The sequence below is a fragment of the Sander vitreus genome, chromosome 5 (assembly GCF_031162955.1).
Source record: "Sander vitreus isolate 19-12246 chromosome 5, sanVit1, whole genome shotgun sequence".
Classification (NCBI taxonomy): Eukaryota; Metazoa; Chordata; class Actinopteri; order Perciformes; family Percidae; genus Sander; species Sander vitreus.
The window spans coordinates 31567966-31587742 of NC_135859.1; the positions used below are offsets into that span (position 1 = coordinate 31567966).

General features: G+C 40.1%; 1 protein-coding gene across 2 annotated transcripts; it reads left to right on the plus strand.

Moving 5' to 3' along the window:
- Positions 1-4290: 4290 nt before the first annotated feature.
- p2rx7 (purinergic receptor P2X, ligand-gated ion channel, 7) lies at positions 4291-17907 on the plus strand. 2 transcript variants are annotated; one of them, XM_078251484.1, is made up of 14 exons: positions 4291-4480; positions 5901-6048; positions 6121-6192; positions 6325-6397; positions 7030-7126; positions 8325-8405; positions 8869-9004; positions 10820-10956; positions 12294-12384; positions 12648-12713; positions 14517-14621; positions 14759-14866; positions 15192-15291; positions 16356-16503. In XM_078251484.1, the coding sequence occupies exons 1-14, from the start codon at positions 4365-4367 to the stop codon at positions 16403-16405; spliced, it is 1380 nt and encodes a 459-aa protein (XP_078107610.1). In that variant the 5' UTR covers positions 4291-4364; the 3' UTR covers positions 16406-16503. The 2 variants fall into 2 exon arrangements, with proteins under 2 accessions (XP_078107610.1, XP_078107609.1); XM_078251483.1 differs by lacking the exon at positions 15192-15291 and having other exon boundaries at positions 4292-4480; positions 16356-17907.
- The last annotated feature ends 1870 nt before the right edge of the window (positions 17908-19777 follow it).

The window sequence follows — 19777 nt, forward strand, 5'->3', positions numbered from 1 at the left end:
TGTGCCACTGGTCTTACAAAATATGGCTTTTGGTCTCGACCGAGTCCATGTGTCTTTATTATTTGTATAATAATATTGGAGGGAAAGTGAAACACAGCTTGGACGGGGATGCTGTTCGGCTTTTCACAAGTTTAGACAGCTAGCTACGCCGACATTTGCTAACGTTAGCGCAACAGCGTTAGCCTAGACTGCTAGGTAACTATTACGACTGCCTTCGGAGTTTCCTATATCTGCATCCACGTTGTCAACAAACTGGCCTTTAACACTATTTGGAGGCATTTTTAACAATGATATACATATGTTGAGTGCTTTATGTACCCATTAATCAACATTGGTGGTTAACTGCAACGTTCCCTTTAGATTGAGAAGGAAAGAAGTAAACACACAAATATTGTATGTCATGAGCTAAATACCCCAAAAGTCCATATAAAAGACAAAATTTCATATAAACATCTATAAACAATACATTAATCTGGATATAATCTGAAAATGAGCATAATATGGCCACTTTAAGATGTTTAGTTGTTTAAAGATAATAAGAGAACATCTTTTTTTTTGACTAAAAACACACAGCATTGCACAAAAGATGTAGTACTCTTACTCAATGGTGTCGGACTGGTGGTGGGAATGGTACTGAGTACCCAGGGCCCTCATGTGAGGAGGGCCAAAAAGATTCTAGAATGAATAGCTGTTGGTGTGGGGACGGGCCAATATAGAATGCCTTTCTACACGGCCCAGAATTTTGTGCTACGCCCCTGTTCTTACTAGTACATTTCCACCCCCAGTCCAACACCCCTGAGTAAGATTACTACATCTTCTGTACAATGCTGTGTGTTTTTAGTCACAAAAATATGTTCTCATTTTGTCTTTAAATAATTAAACATCTTAAGTGACGTCCTCCCCACGTAGAATATGCCTCTCATTGTACCTTGCAGCACACGGATCTACCGCTGCCTTGATCGGTTAGTTTGTCTTATGTGACTTTGGTGGAGCTAAACTAATCTCTAAAAACACCAAAATCACACAATAACATAAACATAAAAAAATAAAAACACTTTACTACAAGTACAAGCCCTGATTTCAAAATTATACCCAATACAATAGTCCCTTTGAGAGTCAATACATTTTAATATATTGACCTGTAAGCAGAACTTTAATGTTGTTGCAGGTGTAGGGTCATAAAGTAACACTACCATACTAGTAGAGTAACTCTAGGAGTTATTTTTGATCAGCATATATCCTTTAACGCCCACTTAAAACAAATCTCAAGAACAGCCTTTTTTCATCTTCGTAACATTGCCAAAATTAGGCACATCCTGTCTCAAAACGATGCTGAAAAAATAGTCCGTGCATTCGTTACTTCCAGGCTGGACTACTGTAATTCCTTACTATCAGGTTGCCCAAATAAAACTCTTAGGACTCTCCAGCTGATCCAGAATGCTGCAGCACGTGTTCTGACAAGAACTAAGAGGGGAGATCATATTTCTCCTGTATTAGCTTCTCTGCATTGGCTTCCTGTAAAATCCAGGATTGAATTTAAAATCCTTCTCCTGACCTACAAAGCGCTGAATGGTCAAGCACCATCATATCTAGAAGAGCTCTTAGTACCTTATTGTCCCATTAGAACACTGCGCTCCCATAATGCAGAGTTACTTGTGGTTCCTAGAGTCTCTAAAAGTAAAATGGGAACCAGAGCCTTCAGCTATCAGGCTCTTCTCCTGTGGAACCAGCTCCCAGTCTGGGTTCGGGGGGCAGACACCGTCTCCACATTTAAGAGTAATCTTAAAACTCTCCTCTTTGATAAAGCTTATAGTTAGGGAGTGAGGAGTTGCAGCATTCGCGTAGACCGGCGAGGAAGGGTGTGTTGCCACAGTCACGGAGCACCCCCTCCCTGTCTGTGCTTCTCTGCAGCTCTTAGCTATGCTGTTATAGTTTTAGACTACCAGGGGACTTACTTTGACACACTGAGCTCCTCTCTCCTCTCTCTTTCAATTTGTGTGCATCCATGTCCCAGAAATGCTTGTTACTAACCTAGCTCTGGGCAACTTATTCCCCGGAGTCCTTATGTTTTTTGTTTTCGCCCAGCATGTTTCCTTGGATTAGGGTGGCACCAAAATCATGGTTGCAGCTGTCGCCGTGGTCCTGCTACACCCTGCTACGCTCTGCGGTGCCCTGCAGTGCCCTGCAGTGCCATGCTACATCCTGTAACGCCCTGCAGTGCCCTGCTATGCCATGAACTACTATGACTACTATTTCTAGTCATAGTTCCATTATCTTTATTGTGACTGTTATTGCCACTGTTCATGCACCCCCAACCGGCACCGTCAGACACCACCTACCAAGAGTCTGGGTCTGTCCGAGGTGTCTTCCTAAAAGGAAGTTTTAGAATTGTTGGGTCTTTGTAAATTATAGAGTGTGGTCTAGACCTACTCTATCTGTAAAGTTTCTTTAGATAACTCTTGTTATGATTTTATACTATAAATAGAATTGAATTGAATTGAATTAACATGAAGCATGTAAAATCAATCTGGAAAGTAATTATTGTCTACTAATGTCAAATAAATATAGTGGAGAAAAAACTGCAATATTTAATATTTCCCTCTGGAATGTGGTGGAGTAGAAGTATTAAGTTGCATATTATGGAAATACTCAAGTGAAGTACAAGTTTACCAAAAACTGTGAAGTCAAGCACTTGAGAAAATGTTGCCGGTGACATTCCAGCTCTGCACAGCTCCAACTGCTGCAGAGACTGAGGCTGTCATTGTTTTCTCAATTCAGCACTGTTCCTGCTGAGAACAAGAGGCTCTTTATCTCAAAGGAAATCTGAAAAAAGGACAAATGGAATACCAGAATTTATTTATTTATTTTGTTTCCAAACCAGAAATGTTCTATCATGTTTATATCATGGAAAGATATTCAGAATTTTCTATTTATTCTATATTCATTTGTTTTTCAGTATGTTCATCTGTGCACACACGGTGAGGCAAACACTGCCATCTACTGCATGGTTTTAGCTATGTGTTGTGATCCTCGCTCGCTCTGAAAACTTTTCATTTTCTGCTAGTCCCCTTTTTATGGCTGTAGCTAATCTTAGCATTACTTTTTTGATGAATCAATTCATTGAATAGTCTGTAAGAAGTCAAAAAATAGTGAAAACTGCGCAGTGCAATTGGCGAAAATGCATATATATATATATATATATATATGAGGATTTTCTGCTTTTCTCGGTTTTAGATTTTTGTAAATATTACAAAGGTTTTAGATCTTTGTAATATTTACAAAGATCTAAAACCGAGAAAAGCAGAAAATCCTCATATTGGAGAAGCTAGAAGCTGAGAATCTTTGCAATTTCCTTTCATAAATAACTTATATGGTTAATTGATTACAAAAATAGTTTTCGACTTATCGTTTCAGCACTACATTCTGTACATCAAAGTAGTATTTTATCAACATCTTGTATTTTTATTTTTTTTATTCTCATCTGATTTGTCTCTGTTCTGATGGCAACTGCAAACTTGATTTAAGAATAAAACAGTACCGACTGAGCTTCTTCCACCCCAAATAAATGCTTTTTATTTCTTTAATTTACTATTGCTTTTCTCTACTGTAATTAAACCCTGTATACCTTTTCATCCTGACTGCTGTGAAAGCATGAAGCCCAGGCAATGCTTTGGTAAGGCAATACTTTTGTTTAGGACAGGTTTAAGTTTAAGGGGTAGCCTAGGCTAATCCAGGAAGCTGGAATGTCACCTGTGGAAAAAAAATGTGGCTTTAGTTTTCAAAGTTTTGAATCTGAATTTGTAAACTAAACCCTACATACTCTACCAACATATTTGGTTTCAATTAGTCAGTATTAGTGTTGAGAGAAATTGCTTAATGCTATTTTATACCTGACTAACTGAGTCATCCTGCCTGGTGCAGTAGCCTACCCAGGTTTCTGGAAGGCAGCTGTCTGACTGCACCTTTTACAATTAACTCAATTGAGTGGCACTTTTTTCTGCCATTTGACTTTTTTGTTCTATTTTTTTTTTTTTATACTTTCGTATCACATGTGCATTGTAAATTTCTAAGTAGCTTTAGCTTTAGTTTGCAAAGCTCTGCTTTCAACGTAGCTTCGACAACACTGAAAGGAGTATAACTCATATAACTCATTTTACAAAATTATTTGGCTGTTATGTAGACCTTATGGTCAGTTTGAGATTGAGTGGATGTTGCGGCTGCAGTGATTGCGTTGAGAGTGAGAGCAGCTGCAGGAATCTGGACATGTGACCGTGCACACAGGAAGAAGAGTCAAGAAATGAGTCAGAGATTCCTCCTCCACTAAAGAAATCACACAGAAATACCCAAACCCCAGCAGCAGCAGCATGCCGTGCTGCGGAGTTCTGTGTCAGTATGAAACCAACAAGCTGGTCCGGATCCAGAGCGTCCGGCTTGGCTCTCTCAAGTGGAGCATGAACGCAGCCATTCTGCTGTTTATCTGGTGAGTGAACCTGAACACAACGTGAAATATTTCTGCCCCCGCAGTTGCGGCATGCTCGGGGAGCGGCTGCACACTCTGCTGCTGCTGCTGCTTCCTACAATGATTCACCACAAGTCCATTATGCTCAAACCGTTTTACTACCGGCTGCCATAATCATCCAGAGAGGAAGAGTGTAACCATAAACACATCAACTGATAATTAATGCTATTTATTAGTGTTTGAATGAAATTAAACCGCCTCTTGTGGATATGTAACAGAAAAATACATTAAACAGTATTTTATTTTGTAGGAACAACTGCCCGTCTATGGGCTACTTAGTTGCATTTTATACTTACATTCCCTACTTGACTAAAAAGACCCCAAGTATATTTATTTTCTTTATTTGTTATGTTGTGTTGTATGTCTCTACCTCAAAGCTGTCAACAATTTTTTTTGGACAAATGTACAAACACATTGTGCCTTGATTGTTTGGATTATACCTAACCCTATAATAGGTACCCTATTATACAGTAAAGAATTAAAAAAAAAAAAAAAAAAAAAAAGGAAAAAAAGTTGCATTTTATATCATTTCCGGTATTTCTTTACTGAAGCTACTTTTATACCCATTTCCCATACAACACTGAGTATTTTTTGTTGGTACATTTTATAAGGAACCCAGTAATATTCCTGTAGTGCCCACTTCACTGTGACCTTATGAACCGAATCCTTTTTCTAAATCTAATTTTTAAAATGCTCAATGGTGACCTTAAGATTTAAGTTTAAGATGTGTTTGTAACAACGGTAATGGTTCTATTAATAAGGTATTCCCATGGGGACCTGAAGATGAAAGGTTTCTCTGGTGGCAGTGGTGCAACATTTAAAGGTGCTGTAGGTAGGATTGTGAAGCTCCAGGATAGTAACTTCTCAGTCTCTCTTCCTAAGCCCCCCCCCCCGGCTCTGATTGGTGCATCTGAACAGGGAGCGGTGGATTTTTGCTGTAGAGGAAGCTGCCAGAGGAGCTGGATTTTTTTTTTTTTTTTTTAAATGACCTGCTTCATGTAGTTCTACTGGAACATAGGGTCATTTTCAACAAATATGACAGAAAGTTAGTTTTATAAGTCTTACCTACTGCACCTTTTAACAAGGCAGTCAATACAAAGACAAAATTAGTGCAAAAACAAGACAAACGGTGTAAAGAGTCACTGCAAGGATGTAAACATAGACAGATTTAAAACCAAACGGTAAAGCGGCAGAGGTTCCAGAGCTGCAACGATCAGTCGGTTTCTTGATTAGCCGATTGACAGAAAGTTAACCGGAAACTATTTTGAGAATAAATGAATAATTTAAGACACATTTTAAGCAAAAATGCCATGTCCTTTATGTGTAAAATCTGTGTGATCTGCATTTAAAAGTCAGTTTTTGTGTGTTTTTTATTTTGCAGCATGATGTTGCTGTGGAACAGGAGTTACCAGCAGTTTGACCTGGTGGTGAGCTCTGTCACCACCAAGGTGAAGGGTATAGCTCAGACCCAGCTGCCTGGGGTCGGGGATGAGGTCTGGGATGTGGTGGACTACAGTGGACCCCCACAGGTAGCCTCAGTCCTCTGGGTTTTGGGTATTTAGCCAAGAGGACAACAGAAAATAATGTAATTTTGTTTTCAGGACAAGAACTCCTTCTTTGTGGTGACCAATGTCATCGTGACGAAGGATCAGAAGCAGGGGAAATGCCCAGAGGTGCTCCATCATCATCATTAATATTCGTTTATCTATTAAACTGGTATAATGTTTCAGTGCTGCTAATGGTACCTTGACTCAGATGTAAAGTTGGCAAACCTTTCTTATTATGCAGCAGTGTTTATATTCCAGGTTCCCCTTAAAGGCAAATTGTGTCGCACAGATAAGGACTGTGAGAAAGGAGGCTGGGATCAGCAGAGCCACGGTACGCTCACTTCTCCTTCAGTACATTTACACGCACACAAAAAAACAGGTTTACATGTAGGCCTATTTATAGTTACCTGGTTACTGTAAATCCTTGTATACTGTACGCAGCAGATCTGTAACCAGATTACTTCCATACCTCAAGCTTTTTTTTTGGAAGCTTTACTGACTTTATTGTGATACAGGTCACCTGGTTCACCAAGGCTCAGTCCTTACCGCAGTGGCCCTAGTTCAATTCCAACCCGCAGCCCTTTGCTGCAAGTCGTCCCCTCTCTCTCTCCCTATAGCTGTCCTTTTGAATTAAAGGCAAAAAAGCCCAAAAAATTATCTTTAAAAATGTATTTTTCTTCTTCAGTTTATCGGTTTTGGATAGACTCACTACAGCAACACCTACCTTGTCCTTAGTTGACACCTGTTTCCACAAGAAGCAGAGGAATGTGTCATTCATGTGTTGAAGTTTTAGCTTCAGCCAAAAGCTCTTAGCTCTCTGCTACTAGTCTAGATTTGAGTTACAGTTGACGCTGTTGTCACCTCACATCAGCTGCTGCAGAAATCAAACCTGCGACTTTTCAAACTCCGTTGTGACAGAATCAGGCGAGTTTAAATGCAGGACTGTTTGTTTTCTTTCTGCAGGGATTAGGACAGGCTCATGTGTGAAGTTTGACGTGTTGAGGAAAACCTGTGAGGTCTCTGCGTGGTGTCCAGTCGAAACCAGGACGAACCCTCCGAGGTAAAGTCTATTACTATTTTGTTGTCAGACATTTATTTCTTTGTCACGTAACCTCTCACTCAGCAGGAATTTAAGTTGCACAACATTTAATTTTGAGGCACCAACATGTTTTAACTTAAACCTGCAACAACTGATTTTTCTGGCCACTTGGGGGCAGCAGAATTAAGTTGTGAACACATTGACATATCATCATCTTTAAGTTGAACTTGTTTGCAAATAGTGCTTTTTAAAGCCACCGTACACTACCTGCTCAGCAGCAAACCGCAGACAGCCACAGTTAGAGACTAGCTGGTGAAAACTTAAAACATTTAGCAGCTAAAGAGACATATTAGGAGTTGGTGAAGACCAAAAACGGAGCTAAAAGGGAGAGAATATTGGACTTGCATCCACAGTTTGAGTCTCATTAAAATGTACTGTATTGACTTACATGTATAATTAAGCGTTATTACACAGGAGGGTGTGCTTTAACGTCATTGCGCTGATGTCTGCAACCATCACTGAAGTGCCAGTAATGACGTTTAAAGCACACCTCGAGTATAATATTGCGATTATACTAACGGTTACCAACAAAATAAAAGATGGAATCAAACTTTTTTTTCTTTTTTTTTGGGGCAGTTTGCTCGGGAATAAACAAAAACAAACAGGATTTATAGTCCCTGCTGAGTCAGCCAGCCAAATTGAGCTAATGTTAGCTTTGTGAAGATCGTAGGATTTCCCAAACTGAATAAATACTGCACATATCAACACAAAACTGATTTGCTAGCTCAAATGTGTTGTAACTAGTCTCGAGAAGGAACTTGTTTTGGTGGAACGTGTACGGTCAAAGGTTGTTTTAGTCGTGCAACAGAAAACTCAGATTGGACAGATAGTCTAGCTAGCTGTCTGGCTTTACCCTGCAGAGATCTGAGGAGCAGTTAACCATAGTCCTCAGAAATCCACCGGAGTTTGAAATGCCAACACAAAGAAAGCCCAAAGCAACGGACATCCGGCCTAAATGAGTGAAATCCGGCGGAATTTCGGGGGGCAACGAAGCAATCCTAGAAATGGAATGTCATGGATATAGATTATGTTGTAACTCAAATATTTGCTTTCCTGAGCATGGTGTGCTATCATGCATATTTGAGCCTGTTCTAAATGTCTAGTTGACTAATCGCATTGCATTGTCTGAACTTCTTGTTGTATCTTTTTTACGATACAGGCCCGCTCTGCTGGCAGCAGCTGAGAACTTCACAGTCCTCATCAAAAACAACATCAGATTCCCTGCATTCAACTTCATCCGGTGAGAATTATTTTTGACTGATGGGGTTTGAAATATTTTTCTAACTTTATGCAGTGCAGCCACAGCTGTGTTTGTGCGGCAACAAGTTTCACATCTGTGGCAATGTAGTTTTCTGGGATTCAAAAAATCTGAAAAATCAGTCTGTCGGCACGTCAACAAAGTAGTAGTTTTCTTCTCTCTTTGGGGTTTTATTATTGGTTCACCATGTTTTGTCATATCACTTGCATATTATCGTTTGCATTTTATCATGGTGAAAATGAGCGAAATACTTTGCATATCCTTCAAGTATTTGCCTGCATGATTTTATTATCAAATAAAAAAAGCCAATGAAACATTTAGTGTCATTTGACACTGAAACCCTCTGCTGGTCTTTAGGACACATTGAGTCCACCACCAGTCAGTGCCTTCAGTGGGAGAGGAACTCAGATTTTCTGTGAATATTTGAGTCTATTTTGTTCGACAGAAGAAACATTCTCCCAGAGATGAATGATGCCTACCTGAGGAGCTGTCGCAGAGGAAAAGACTTGCTGTGTCCCATCTTCAGACTGGGAGACGTTGTTCGAGAGGCCGGCGAGAACTTCACTGAAATGGCCATAGAGGTGAGGTTAAAATGTTCAAATGTTTCTGCAGTGAAAGCAACATTTATTTTTCTTGCAACCTGGGTTATATTTTCGTAGTTGTAGCCACAGTTCCGATCAGTTTTGAGAACATTTTACTAAGACAGTAATGTTATCTTGCCGGTAGCCTGCAGCTTGACTTTTCCAGACAACATAGCCACTACAGGAGTCTGCGAAGAAAAAAACTGAACTGAGAAATCCTCCTGCCTCCCTGAAGTCACTGTTGTGGCAACATTTTGCCTACCCTGTGAATTAGTTATGTAAAGAAAAAGCATGTGGGCTCCATGGTGCATTCATGTCACCTTGTTAAACTAATGGTGCATTCAATTTAACTTCGTCAATTCTACTGACTCTTTTTTTGGGTTTCCTTCAGTGAGCGTACGTTGTCCTCAGCAAGAGATCAAGTTAAGTTGAAATGAAACTACCAAAAAAAGGTAGTGTTGCCTCAAACCTTCTTTAGTTTGTGTAGATTAAAGTGGAAAGTCGGCGTTGTCAGTGTAATAGTAAAAATACATATGTGCCTAACAGATCATTGAGCTTTTCCCAAGAATTCCTATTTTTTGTTATCATAATTAGTAATTAGGTCATGTTTCTTTTACGTTTTACGCATTATTTTCTTAAAACAACTGATAAATAAATACCTGTGCTGTCAGAATAGTTCATCCTCCATGTAAAAAATCCACTTGTTTCAAGTATTTTGTGAAATCCTCTGATTGCAGTGCAGCTGCCTCCCTTATTCATTTTTGTTTCAAGACAAACCTTTTAAACGTTGTTAAATGTAAAAAAAACTTCTAAAGAGAAGTGGATTTCTGTTGGAACCAAGTTGAAATACTCTTACTGCATTGGCAGATTTTATTCACATTTTAAGAAAATAAGGCTTTTAAGACCTGTTTATAGACAGGAGTGACTCAAAAATATGCAGAGCTCCCCAGTGTTCAGCTATCTTTTGTAAAAAAACAAGAAAAAAGTAAAAGATTCACAAACTTCAGTTATAAAATTTCAACATCTTGCATCTGTAGGAAGGACTTCTTTCTACAGAAACAGAGTCTGGTCTGTGTAAGCTTGTGCTGCGGTGATTTATGGGATACATTTAATGCTGAAAACAAGCTTTTATACTATATTTTTGATGTGAGTAAATTGAGGGTACGCACTCAGTTTGAGCAAAGACCAGCAGTGGAAGAAGTATTCAGATACTATACCACACTGTACAAATACTCCATTACAAGTAAAAATCCTGCATTGGAAATGTTACTGAAGTAAATGGGGCTGGGTGTCGTTTAAAACATTTCGATACTGATACCAATACCATGACTTTGATACCGGTTCCTAAACGATACTTTTTTAGAAACCAATTTTATAAAACAAAAAGAAATTACAACATTACACATTATGGCACAAATCTTTGGTTATTTATTTTTCAGCTCCTACTATGCGAGCCTCGTCTCTGTGTAATGTAGAGTTTTTCCTGCCTGCCTCTATGACCTGTAACGTTAGACAGCCAATCGGCAGCATTATTAGATCTCGGTAGACGCATGCTGCATGCTTATTGGCTCACTGATGCTGACGAGATTTACTCCTTAGGGATTGAAATTGGGTATTGAATTCAGTACCCAGACCTAGAACTAGAAGTACATAAGTATTATCAGCAAAATGTACGAAAAGTATCAAAAGTAAATGCAGAACATTGGCCCATGTGAGTTAAACATTGAGTTTACTCAAATCTGGAACATGGAATGACTCCTTCATGGTCGGGGAGGTTTTGTGGTTAAAAACCCCCACTTCCTGTGTTGACCACAGGGGGGCGTCATCGGCATACTGATCAATTGGGACTGCAACCTGGACCGGCTCATGCAGCGCTGCCTTCCCAAATACTCCTTCATACGGCTGGACGAGAAAGAGAGCAACAAGACGCTGTATCCCGGCCTCAACTTCAGGTGAGTGAGCCAGGGTCAAAGGTCAACTTTACAGTCATCACAACCACTATAGGAAATTTGATTCTTTTTAGAAAGACTTTTAAGAGAGAGAGTTTAAAAACAGTTTGTGCTGATAGTGTAATGGTCCATAACTTACATTTGTCCGTGTTTTTTATGTCCATGAATTTACATGAAAACAATTTTAGGCTTCAGGATTTCCCCATTTGTTTTTTTGTTGGATTGGAAACAACATTTATGGCCAGGGAGCCCTGTTCAAGATAGGCAGCAGAATACAATTTTCATATGCAAGTACAAACCGATCAGGGGACAGATTACACTTCAAAAAAACATACCAAAATGTAACAACAGACACACAAGATACAGGAATCGGAGGCTAAAAGAATCGTGGCAAATAATGGCACCTGTTAAAAGCAATAACATTGTTCTGTAAAAACGGACTTTGAAGTAATTTTAAACTTGTCAAGAGAGGGTAAAGATTCCTTGCAGCTCCTTCTAAACTTGCGGGCGTGAAAGCAAAAGGCCGATTTACCCAGCTATGTTCGGATGATTGGGACTCTAGTCTAATATCCGCAACGTTCCACTTCCGGGTTGTTCAGGTGCCGCAGGAAATTCAGCCGGTTTGTCCCTCTTTTTGGCCGGATGTCCGTTACCTTCCGCTTTCTTTGTTGTAATTTTAAACTCCAGTGGATTTCTGAGGACTATGGTTAACTGCTCCTCAGATCTCTGCAGGGTAAATCCAGACAGCTAGCTAGACTATCTGTCCAATCTGAGTTTTCTGTTGCACGACTAAAACAACCTTTGAATGTAAACATGTTCCACCAAAACAAGTTCCTTCCCTAGGCTATTTTGCAGCGGCACCGGGGCTCCGTCCGGTGCTTAGTGCTGCCGATGGCGATTGTGATTGGTTTAAAGAAATGCCAATAAACCAGAACATGTTTTTTCTCCCATCCCAGGAACGCTGTGTGGACCAGCCAGACCTTCCTCCACGGCGCTGCAGGGAAGGGTCTGGCTAGTCAAAGCGAGACTATTGGGACCATAATGAGAATTTCTCTGATCTAGTGTTATAGCTACTGCAGTAAACTGGATATTTACTGCAGTAATTTACCCAGTAAACATACTGAACATATCTCCTAAAATACTGTAAAGTGCATCGATCCATTTCATATAGGTTACGAAGGCTTGTGCAAGTTATAAACCGAAGGCAGCTTGATAGATTACATCCCAACTGGCACATCTCGTTTGATTTCAGATTTGGGGTAAACAATCCTGCTTCATGCTTCACTGTGTGCTGCAATGTTTCTTTTTTATTTTTATCATTTCTGCTGTCGTCTGATCAGATATGCAAAGTACAACACAGTGAACGGAGTAGAGGAGCGAACGCTGTACAAAGCATTTGGGATCAGGTTTGATGTCATGGTGTTCGGACAGGTGGGTTTGTTTTTTTAGAATTAATATCTTTAAACTTAACATTTAAAACAATTATTATGTTTTTATTTGTGAAACTTTATATTTCCTAGTTTGGGCATTTATTTGTGTTGTGTTTGAGAGGTAATTGTCCAAGATGCCATAACTTTATCATCAACTCTATTTGTCCTTGCCTTCTTTGCACACAGGAACTGTTGACATCAGTGTTTTTATACATCTGGAGGAGTTAGAAAAACAAACAAGTGACCGTTTGATCTGTTTTGCAGGCGGGAAAGTTTAGCTTCATTCACCTCATCATCTACATCGGATCAACGCTGTCGTACTACGCTCTGGTGAGAGACCACACAGGGTTCAGCTGCCGCCACAACAGTGTCCATTCATGCATTTATCCTCCCTTAGTACTGAACACAATGGCAGTCAGTGTTGGAGTGTACAAGAGTGGGATGTTAAATGGTGGCTGCATCTGGACTAACTGAATGAATCACTACAGAAGAAAAGCTAAAGGCCAAACATTAGGGGTGGGGGAAAAAAAAATCTATACAGCATAGTATCACAATACTTTCCGTGGCAATACTGTGTCGATACATAGATGCCAAGTATCGATCTATTATTATATATGTGTTGGTCAGGTTGGCTGCTTGACAATCCCATTTTGCAGCAATAAAATTGAAGTGAGATAAACAAACGGATACATTTATCATTTTAGATAAAACAGATGTTGACAAGTTTCTTTTTGGGGAAATAATTTGAATTTGGGAAAAAAGGTAATACATTGCAATATATGACAAAATATTGCAATATGTTTAAAATCGCAATAATATCGTATCATGACAGTAGTAGTAGTAGTGATGATATCGTATCATGAGGCCTCTGGTGATTCCCACCCCTACTAAATATGCTGAAAGCTGCAGGAGGCAACAGGTTGCTCCATGAAATGTGATTCCCCTGTGGACTTTGGTGCATAATCTTCACAGCGATGAATCATAAGAGTGAAACCATGTTAGGAAATCATGGAGGAAGTGTCTATGATGTAACTGACAAGGATGTTTTGCGGTCGGGAGTTTGACTTCTCACCACTGTCTGTTTCACTTAAACCCCTTTTACACAGCAGGCAGTACAATGAATAAGAACCAAACAAACGATTAATAATTAGAAATAATTCAGCATTTTGAGAAATATATGCTTTCTAATGATGAGTTAGATGAGAGGAATGATCTCCCTCTTGTATGAGAGTGGTATCTATGTCGAAGCAGGGGCAGAGCCTGCGTGAAGCTTAGGCTGGATGAGCAAGCAGTAACCATGTCAGACAAGTCAAAAAACTAACATACAGCACATAGCTATTTTAAACCTTGGTGGTAATTCCAGGTGTGTTTTTCAATCTCACTTTTACTTGTTTTTGAAGTGTCATCTTCTGTAGTCATCACTATTGTCATTGTTTGTTCGGCCGTAGTAACAGTTTACTTTCAATGCTAGCAGAGACGGGGGGAAAAAACAGTACGCCGCTTCACAAACAACTTTTTTTCTGCAGGATTTGCCACCTTTAAATCAGGCTTTCACGATCTGAAGGGATGTGCACGCACATCTACATTTGTAGAACAGCCAATAGGAACCAAATCTGTCTAAAATAACCTGAGATTGGCCAAAGTCTCCCTTTTGTCTGGACAGAAAAGCTGGCATCTGTTAGAGGAACTTCAGCTTAAGACACTTCAGACTTTAATCAAAATGCGGTACCACTTTACTTGAAGGTATCTACATAAGAGTGACATGACATTGTCATGACACATGAATTCTAACCTTAACCCTAACTTGTCATGACAAAAACTGAATGACACTTAATGACAGAAGCGTTATGTCATAAACGTTTGACTTGTTTATGACAGTGTCATGTCACTCTTATGTAGATACCTTCGAGTAAAGAGTAAGCCAAAATGCTGTCTCAAAAGAGTCTCAAAAATTCAAACTTTCTGTAATTTAAGACCCGAAAAGTGAAAATACTCTTCCCAGATTTAATCAATTTCAGTAAAATCAAGCCATGTTTGGTGTTAAACACAAATCACAGGTATGTTGACAAATCGGTGTCTTGTAGTGTGTTGTAGATGAAGTGTGAAACTCAATTTTTTTTTCTTTTCCCTCAGACGACCATGATGATCGACTGGCTGATAGGAACCAGCTGTTATTCTGCAGAGGTTGGACAAAACTACTCCGAGAAGAAAGTGGAGTCAGTCCAAGACAAACGCAAGGTGATGAACGGTTTGATAGAATGTACTGTAGCTGTAAACCTATAGTCAAACATTTTGTACTTTAATACAGTATTATAACTTTTCCCATGGGCGTGATCTTATGGTGTGACATGACTGTGTGTGTGTGTGTGTCGCAGTGCATCCTCTGCGTATCCTACGTCGATGAGAACAACATTCGACTGGTGAAGAGATCACAGAAGAAAAGTTTACAAGACCTCAAACCGATGTCTGTTCAGCCATACAAGGTAAACCTGCCGCAGAGAGGAAAGATCAGAGAAACAGCATGTAGAAATGGTCTTTTATTACTGATGAAACTGAGACCTAAAATCTATCTGTTGCTCCAAAACATTAGCTTCAAAGAAATTGAAACCTTCAGGGTTGAAGCATCAACAGGTTGGAATTCATGAGCGATGAGTCTCTGGGAACTTTGTCTGGAACCAGATATGAAGCATTATTGTAGTTTTGTAGATTCAAAGTCAATTTTATTTAAATGTATTTAGCCCAATATCACAAATCACAAATTTGCCTCAAGGGGCTTTATCACTCTCTCTCCTTAAACCCTTGATTCAGATAAGGTCAAACTCAAAACAACCCAGAGAGAATTGGAAGAAACCTCAGATTGAGCAACTGAGAAGGGATCCCTCTCCCAGGATGGATATTCATGCAATAGGTTAGCATTAAGCTATTCTAGACTTTACATTTAAAGTGAAATAAGCTGCTGGGGGGGCTGTTTTGGCGCCTGGTTTGTTTCACCAACACAAACTCGATGCAAATCAGAAAGTGGATTTTCAGTTTGACAACCCATCAAAACTTTGGAGTTGATACTTTGTTACCGTTATTAGTGCCCGAAGAGTGTCAAAGTTTGGATTATTGTTGAATGACTGCTATCTAAATTTGAAATGCAGTTTTTTACGTTAAAATCTTGAAGATCTCCGTTTTTTTAAGATGATTTTGTTAGCATTTTAGGCCTGTATTTGTATAGGACAGCTTAGACTTTAAATGGGAGAGAGAGAGAGGGGGGGGGGGAATGACGTGCAGCAAAGGGCCGCAGCTCGGAGTCGACCCCGCGGCTGCTGCGTCGAGGAGCAAACCTCTATACATGGGCGCCTGCTCTACCAGGTGTGCTAACCAGGCGCCCCAATCTCACTTTTACTTGTTTTTGAAGTGTCATCTTCTGTAGTCATCCCAATTGTCGTTGTTTGTTCAGCCGTAGTAACAGTTTTTACTTTCAATGCTAGCAGAGACGGGGGGGGAAGAAACTTACGCTGCTTCACACTTGAGTGAGTTGAAGCCCGAGTCTGTTGCGTTAGCTCTGCCTACCCTCTCTGGCAGACCAACCACTGCCAGGTGATGGAAACGCGTCACTAACTGTGAGCGGCTTGTGATTTTTTTTCTTTTTTTTTTTTTTCTGAAAATTTCGCCACAGACACCAAGTTCAAAATTTGGTAAATGCAAAGGCTTTCATCAGTGCGCCAAAGGCTCAATCACCATTGTGTTACCTCATTTGGCGTTGACTCAGTGACTTAACAGTCATTTATTTAAATGAAAATCTTCAAGATTATTACTTTAATGTGTGGTTGAGGCAGAATCTATACTGTATCTCTAAACCACTCGAGGTAAGTGAGTAAATGTGTTTTGTAATTTAGGTGAATCGAATTGTGTAAAAAGTTGAATTACATCCTGGATGAATCTTGTCATTGACTTGATTGACTTGATATATTCTTGTCCTGACAGGAGGACACGGGACACCTGAGGGCCGTCCTCTGTCTGCTCCAGCCGGGTGACGGCGTGGATCACGACGCTCCGCCTCCCCTCGACCATAAACCTAACCCCCACTCCAAACCTCAGCGCCCAGCCTGGTGTAAGTGTGACTGCTGCACTCCCTCTTCCCTCCCCCATGAGGAGCTGTGCTGCCGGCGGAGCGTCGGCGCCTGCATCACCTCGTCTCCTCTGTTCGAGCAGCTTGTGTTGTGTCGCCCCCTGCTGGAGGCCGTCCTCCTGTTCCGGGACCCTCTGTGTCCACCCGCTGTGCGATGCCAGACCAGCGCCCTGCGTCACTGTGCCTACAGTCAGTACATCAGCTGGAGGTTTGGGGTCCCACCTAACGACACCCACCCTGCCATCCCCAGCTGCTGCGTGCGAAGAGTCAGGGAGGAGTACCCGAGCGTGGACGGACAGTACAGCGGCTTCAGACCTGCCAGGATGACGTCCACGGAGGCCTGCGCTAACGGAGAGCTGTGAGAGGAGAGCAGGGACTCCCCCTCTCACTGACTCACTAACTGTGTTTTGATGTTAAATCTGCCTTACAAAGCAAAAAAAAAATAATACAATAACTTTTGCCAGCTTGCATTTTCATCATCATCATCTGTCAGGTCATTTAGCTGCTCAGTAAACATATAAGCCATGTTTCTCAGTTCCACTCCTTTTAAGCAGCGTTTTGGCTTTTTACAGGGCAGAAATGTCATTCTTTACATTACTAACATGCTCAGACAAAAGGTTTCTCCTGCCAGGAATGTGCTTACATCTGTCATATCGTCTGGAAACATGAAGAGTTTCGTTCCTCACTTTCACTGTGTTGAATACCTGATTTTAACAACTCGTGGTGCACATAAAAAACCACTAATACCCCCTGATTGCAGTTACATGTTGCAGGTCGTTTCTTTAATCCGCACACAAACCGAAATGTAGAAACAGTTTGTGGCTTTATGGGGAGTTTTGTGTTGGAACTATTTCTTGCTAAATAAAAGTTGGGTGCCGGATCAAAGTCGCCACAGTGAAGTTGCGAGGTGTGGTACCATCGTGCCTGTACACAGACCAAAACCAACATCTATTCTCAGCCGGAGACACTGCACAGAAGTGCTGGGTGGATAGATAAACTGCAAGAAGTATTCAGATCCTTTACTTAAGTACCGGGCCGGTGCAAACCAAGCTGCAATGTGACCTAATGGGGCAATTGTGCAGCCTTGTTTTTTTTGTCTACTTAATATCACTCTCTCCCCTTTCTCACCCAGCTGTCCTATCGAATCAAGGCGGAAAAGCCCAAAAAAGAATCTTAAAAAAAAAAAGAATCCTTCCAGCACAAACCATCATCTAAAACCTCAAATAGTTGTTTCACCTTGTTAAAAAAAAAAAAACCCCGTTTCCAGATTTTATGCTAAGTTAACTGACTAGTGGCTGTAGTTTCAAGACTACACCAATCTTCTGATTTCACTCTGGGCAAGAAAATGGAATAAACTTATGTATTATTTTATATATTTTAACATATTAAACTATTCCTTTAGACCTTTTCGTATTGTTAAGTGGATTATTGTGTTTCCCATTGTGCCATGTGCCTAAAGTTTACTTGTTTCATTGATAACAAATGGGGGTAAACTCCCTGAATGGTGTCTGGTGTTGGAGCTTCAGTTTGGGGGATTATTCAGCAGGACTTTTGAAGTTTTAGCTTCAGAGACATCGAGCAGCTGCTCTGGCTGTGAAAAGAGAAGATTATCCAAAATAAGTACATATATGTCTCCAGACAAAGATAAGATTCATTTATCATATGTTTTCAGTTTGAAAGCAGGAGAAGGAGGAGATCAAACATGAACTGTAATACCTGCTGTGTATGAAACAGTCTTTGTGTTCCAGTTATACAAAAATATTATTATACAATTTGTGGCCCAAATCAGTCAAATGAGGAATTTATACATTTATCTTCTAATAAAATATACTTGATAAGAACAAAAATGACAATCTTCTCATTGACCTGAAGTTGTTTAATCCTGAACTCAAGAAATGTACTCAAAAACACGTTTAGAAAGAAGGGATCCAGATTCTTTACTTGGCAAAGGTAATAATACACTTTAAAAAAAATATATTGTGCAGTCTTCACAATTTACTCAAGTAAAAGCAGAGAAATATACTCATTTACTGTAACTATATTTAAAGGTACAATGCAGAATGGTCCTTTTCATAGTATATTAGTTTATTGTATTATTAGTGAGGCATTAACACACAATAGCATGTTCTGTAAGCTGAAAAACCAACAATACATTTCTGAACATGATCAAATCTAGTCTCTGATTGGAGTTGGCCTTTGGATTTATGCTAATAAAATAAATATATTTCACATAAAAATGTAGTTTAGTGTCAACAAATCGCTGCACCCATCAGCCTTTACACAGCCCAACTCTTCCTCTGTCACATCCACTACAATAATAGTTGGATAAATATTAGCAGTTTGCACCCCGGGCCATTCTTCAGGTGGCCTATTTGACATTTACGAGCACTCTCAGACCTTCACCTTCCCAAAATCTGGCTCCAGACTGTGGCCATTGTTTTTATAAATGGTCCATTTGAACAAAATAAGGGCTCTTTGTTAAACAACTCCCGGCCTGAAATAGCTCCCCACAACTTTTTTAAAGGTTGCAGACATCCCTGTTTCCTCCCATTACTCATCCACTGACACCCCCAGTGCTGCTTTAGTTCACTGGAGTTTGAACAAGACCCACTGCTGGCTAATCTATTATGTGTCTTTTTAATTTAATCTTATTTGGAATTAACTATCACTGCAAGGGGGGTTGGCTTCCAGTAAATTAGATGAGCCTATATCTTTCCTGAAGATATATATATATTTTAAGACTGAGTGTGTTTTTCTTCTCATATATTGTACATCAGACAGTGAGTATGTTTCCAAAGAGCCTGTGCAGCTGAATATAAATCACTTACGGCTGTATTATCTTATTCTGTATGCTGACAGTGTTAACCTGCAGGTCGTGGATGGATGCATGTGGAGTGGAAGTGGGGTTGAAGGCCACAGTGGATGGATTATCTAATGGAAGTAGAGGGAAATGGATGATCTGATGCACGTTGGCAGATGTGTTGTTGGATGGATGCACACGGTGCAGTGGAGAGATTAAACGGGTGGATGGAGAGATCCGTCAGTGCATCTATAAAAAGTGTGTATTGTCTCTGCTGGACTGAACTTGTTTATCACAAACACACACGTGAGTCTCAGGAGTCAAACAGCACTTACATTGTGTGTGCTGTTGTGTGGCTTCTCTGCACTGACGGAGGTTTTAGTCACAAAAATGTTTCTCTGAGGCAGAAAAGATCTCATTGGTTCGGTTTAAACTTCGGCAAATAAAACAACAACCACAAATTACAGTTTCTCCGAC